The sequence below is a fragment of the Montipora capricornis genome, chromosome 1 (assembly GCF_036669925.1).
Source record: "Montipora capricornis isolate CH-2021 chromosome 1, ASM3666992v2, whole genome shotgun sequence".
Taxonomy (NCBI): Eukaryota; Metazoa; Cnidaria; class Anthozoa; order Scleractinia; family Acroporidae; genus Montipora; species Montipora capricornis.
Genome location: NC_090883.1, coordinates 37,008,413 through 37,013,412, shown reverse-complemented (window position 1 = coordinate 37,013,412; position 5,000 = coordinate 37,008,413). Strand labels below are relative to the sequence as shown.

The following is a 5,000-nucleotide window of genomic DNA, read 5'->3' as shown; positions in this document are numbered from 1 at the left end:
TTCCATTTCATTTTCCTTTCACCGCTCACCGCCTGTGAATGAGCGCGTCGCCAATCTATTTTAGGATCATACCTGATTTTTTGTTTGCCTTTTTCAACCGCCCACTTGATCTGAGAATAAGACCGAATTTTCTTGCTCCAACGGCTTATTACCTTTGTGGTAATAAAACTAAGCCTCGCGCCGCGCAAGGACTGGGTACCAGTTAATTTGAGTCAGGCGTGACTGGTGTCCGAGCTGGAAATCTTGCCACATGAACACTTAGGCTTCAGCTTACCGGGAGGAAAATAATACAATGCATTTTCGTGATCGATAGAAGGAAACATTACCGAGTTCTTAACTTCTCTTTTCTTCTATAATGAAGCTTGATATTGTTTCATTTGATAGTTAACATAAATTGAATGGAAAATGAAAGAAAACAAAGAATATCAAGAAATCCTTGTTCGTCATTTTTTACGCCTGAATGGTCGCGTCGTCACAACTTTTCAAATCTTAAGCGGACTGAAAGTCGCCATATGAACAGAAACCAATTTCATCTCGGTAACCGAGCCCAGCCCAGAATCATGTTCACGAAGATCCCCTTAAACCGACAAGTCGTCTTTACAAGCCCTGATTAAATATTGTTTTGTATTTCTGCAATAACTAACTTTCTCTTCCGCAGCTGGAATTTCTTGTCGATACTGGTTCTTCTAACATGGCAATCGCAGGTGAGTATACTGAACGTCTCAAAAATGAATGTAATTCAGCAGTCGATTTCATTTCTCTGTTGGCACGCACTAGTAGAGACACTCTTAATAGGGCTGGGATCTAACTTGGGGTGGTAGGTGGGGTGTAGATTTGCAGTGTGTCCAATGAGGTATCATGTCAAGCTCCCCTCCCCCACTCCCACCACACACACACACACACACACTACACACTCTATGTACTTATACCCAAGCTTGATACTTAATAATACACAATTTGTCATACTCAAGGTCCGCGTTGTCGTGACGAAATGGATCGCAAGTGCGAGATAGAAACATTTTATTATCCAGAGAAATCAAGCACATCAGAAGATCAACATATACCGGTAGGTTTGATTAGCTCATAGCTCAAATGCACGTTGTATTATTGACTAGACTCAATTAGCCCAGAATTGACAGGGAAATTACAAGTGCCCTCTTTCTTTTAGCTTTGGCCGCATACCATAAAATCTTTATTTTAGGCCCTGGGATGCATAAAGTTCTTAAGGATATCTACAATATTTTTCCTTAGCTCAAAACCATTTTGTTTTGGAATCTTTTAAACTACGTAAGATTTATGAAATCAAATGAAAGACCTATAGCTCTTAACTATTTACTGCCTCGACATTTTCTGTCACAGATTGAGACAGAATATGGAAAAGGGGCGTGGTCAGGTGATATTTACCGCGACGTTGTTGCTTTGCCAGGGGACGGTGAGAGAATAACTTACTAATGTAATAACTGGTCGCTTTCGAACGATTTCATGAATAGGAGAATAGAATAGAAGATAAAGGAGGATGTCTTCCCGTTATTATCTTTGCGCAGTCGCAGATCTAGGAAAGCACTGATCCGATATCATCAACTTTAAACTAAAATAGCTGCTAACTTTCCACGCCTCGGAATTTAAGGAAGTGTCATAGCGCAGTGATTAAGGTTTTGGATTTGGATGCCTGGGCTTTAGCCGGGTCAGAAATGCATCAGAAAAAACCAAAGAGAGAGATCAAGCGAGAGTCCGAATAAAGAGAGGAAATCATAGTGAAGAGCAGCGACGATAGATCAAGCACTGACGAGTATGGGAAAAAAGGCTGAAACAATGGAGACGAGAAACGGCGAAAATAACAAGAAAGACGTAACTGAAGAGAGAAGAGAACCACACACAGTGCATTTTTACCTTTCGATAAACTCATCCGAAAAAATGGGTTTTGCCCTAAGCGGGACTCGAACCCACGTCTCCCCACGTTTCGGAAGAGTGTGTCGAAAAATAAAAATGCACTGTGTGCTCTTCTGTTCTCTCTTCAGTTACGTATAGTATAGCCTTTCATTTGCCTCGGGAAAATAGACTAACTTGAAGTAATGAGCAGGTCGGACTTGTCTTCTGATAAGCAGACTCTGGCAGGCTTGTTATAAAAATATCTGAAAACAAAAACATAAATAAATAATAATTGAGGAGCTCCGCTTTTAGGCTTGTCTCAATATATATTATACACTTAATGTATGGTTCCGAGGGAAACAGTTTGTTTTGTTTTCCCGAGAGTCCTCATGTTTCTCGAGACAAAGTCGAGGGAAACATCAGGACTCGAGGAAAAACAAAACTAACTAGTTTCCCGAGGGACCAGACATTAAGTGCTTTGTTATATATTTAGACTTTTCCTGCAACAATCGCAGCAAAACATCCGGAGCGGACAACAACTGCGGAATTGCATCCCGGTCGGGATACATTTGAATTTGATCAGGGCCACGTGACCAAGAATCAACCAACCATAGTGCTGGTTTTGTTGAGAGAAAGTCTGGGTGTATAACATTAGAAATTATTTTGACCGTTGTCTCAATTGTTTTAGGCCCAAGAACAACAGCAGAGTTTGCAGTCATCAGTCACGAAAAAGACTTCTTTCTTAGTGAGTACTATGTACGAATCAGGGAGGTCACTATATGAGTCACTGTTTACAATTTCAGCTTAACTTGCAAATCTCATTGACGTTTTTTCGCCCAATGGTTTTCTTAATTCTTAGTCAGTTTTTCTTTCGACAAAACCAATCAGAGCTACTCCGTTAAAGGTAGAGTTACAAAGAGACTATATCAGTCGTAATATTCCTACTAAAAAACTGTTTCGAGATTCCTCTTTAGGTAGGATTTCGGCAGAAAACGAAGACCGTGCTCAGCTTCCATGATAATCGAAAATCTCCGTCGAAAAGACTATTTCGAGTAATTTCAATTTTTTTTTGTCTTTGGAATTCGTTTTTTACCCATCCCTTGATTTTCGTATTCCTAGTCGCTCTAACTCATCACTTTTCCTACTATTTTGATTCAGGAAATTCTATCAATGAAGGCATTCTTGGTCTCGCGTATAAGAGTTTGGCGACGGATGATGTTCAGGTAAGGTGATTTTTTTTCACATTTTGGACCATGTCATACTGAAAGCAGTTAGTAAAGTGCCTCGCGTCATGTTTGTCCTTACAGCCTTTGTATGATCAACTCGTTCAAGACAACAAGGTTCCCAATGTGTTTTCTCTTGGCTTGTGCAATGGAATGGTAAGTCGATCTTCGGTTGGTAATGAAATTGTGTTAAGTTTGTGAAATAGACTGAATGAAGCCGCTTTCGGTCCCATTCACCACTCTCCTTCAAGGGAGGTTTGAAATGATTTGTGGGAATGAGAAATGGTAGAGAGGATATGGGACGATGCCATAATTAATTGGGCACGCAATTAGCTCTCTATTGACAGTTTTTCTTGTTACGGTACTTCCCTCTTAAGGGAGCTATGTCCCGCAAGATGATGTAACTTCATGACACCCAACTGAAATGCCCAAAAAGTGAGAATGAAACAGTACCATAACCACTTAAAACTGTTGAACAAATGAAAAAAAAAATAGAGCGTAAGGAAAGAAAAACAAAGACAGACATAAATAGACAAGATTGAAACGGATCCCATTTGAGTTATCATGAAAAAGCCCCGATCGCGAGTAACGTTTTTCAAGTTTACAGCAAATCGCCCGGATAAAGGTCGTTTTGGCTCCGAATCATCTTGTTTGCCATATAACGATAATTTTATCGGTAAAGGAATTCCACAATACCATTTTCGAGTTTTAAACTCGTGATTAACTAAAGATTTCCGCGAAACATCCTAAAATAACGTGACAGAGCCCCTTTAATTGGGTCCCATTTCTTTTCTTCTTTTTATCTTTCTCTTTTTTTCAGGTTCAGAGTCACGTTGCTTTTCATTTTGAATTTAATAGTTTGTTTTAATTATTAAGCAAGTATAAACACCTCCTTTTAATGAAAAACATGTAAATGTGTCCCAAATTAATCACTCCCCTTTGGGGGCTTTTGACGGAAATCATTGACCAATGAAGCAAACCGTCAGGGATCTCAATTTGTGAGAGGCAGACATGTTGGCCATTTTGACAACCGCTACCGAAAAGTTGAACTGGGCAACTCAGAACAACTTCAGTTAGTGGTAAGAGAAGGATATGTTCTCGGCAACTCCGGAGTCTGGCGCTTTAAACACTCGGCCATCGCTACCTCCCTGTTGGTGTCCCACTTTATTTGATCTGGGTTTAACACAATCCAAAGTTACTTTTCATTGCACACGACTGGAATTAAAAAAAAAAGCGAGGCTATCATTTTTATCAAAAACCTTTTTTAGGGCAAAATCTGGCTGGACTTTCCAGAGGCATTCGAATATCATTCACCCATTCACTACACCGATATCAACCAAGAGACTTGGTACAGTGTTTCTATGACAGGCATTGTGAGTGAGTTCATTAGTTTCGCCAGTGTTTTAATCAGTATTTATTTCTTCTAAATCTAAACATACATTGTTCCATTGTCTCTCAGGACGTTGCCGGCAATGATCTTGGCTTGTTGCCACCCAGTTCTTCATCCGCCATTGTTGATAGTGGTGAGTATTGAAACTGCCGTCACTCGCCTCGTTCACCAGCCGGTCTGTTCATTTTCTATCTCTATTCCTAAGACAATAAATTTGGCCTCATGAAACTGCTGTTTGACTGTAACATTTGCCTTTAGAGACGAAGCTTTCTTTTGACAATACGAAGAAACTACCACTTAATTTGCTTTGCTAGGAATGGAGTGCCACTAGTTTTTCGGTGATTACTGTTGTGTTACCCTGTATAAATAAAGTTGATTATTCTTATTATGAAAAACAAGAAAGGTTAGATACTTCGGCCCGACAGCACAGATAATAGGTAAAATTTTCAAATATTTCTCCAGAGTATATTCCAATTCTGATCCGATTGGCCTTTTCGTTCTCCAATAGCCTCGTTCAA

At 39.8% G+C, this 5,000-nt stretch overlaps 1 protein-coding gene across 1 annotated transcript in view; it reads left to right on the top strand.

Annotated features, from left to right (window-relative positions):
* Positions 1-5,000, top strand: part of LOC138014692 (beta-secretase-like) — a 14,756-nt gene that overhangs the window by 1,430 nt on the left and 8,326 nt on the right. The window contains exons 2-9 of the mRNA XM_068861776.1: positions 659-704; positions 972-1,066; positions 1,360-1,432; positions 2,558-2,614; positions 3,028-3,092; positions 3,177-3,248; positions 4,361-4,465; positions 4,552-4,615. Coding sequence (XP_068717877.1) covers positions 659-704; positions 972-1,066; positions 1,360-1,432; positions 2,558-2,614; positions 3,028-3,092; positions 3,177-3,248; positions 4,361-4,465; positions 4,552-4,615 — 577 coding nt within the window. The remainder of the gene's footprint in view (positions 1-658; positions 705-971; positions 1,067-1,359; positions 1,433-2,557; positions 2,615-3,027; positions 3,093-3,176; positions 3,249-4,360; positions 4,466-4,551; positions 4,616-5,000) is intronic.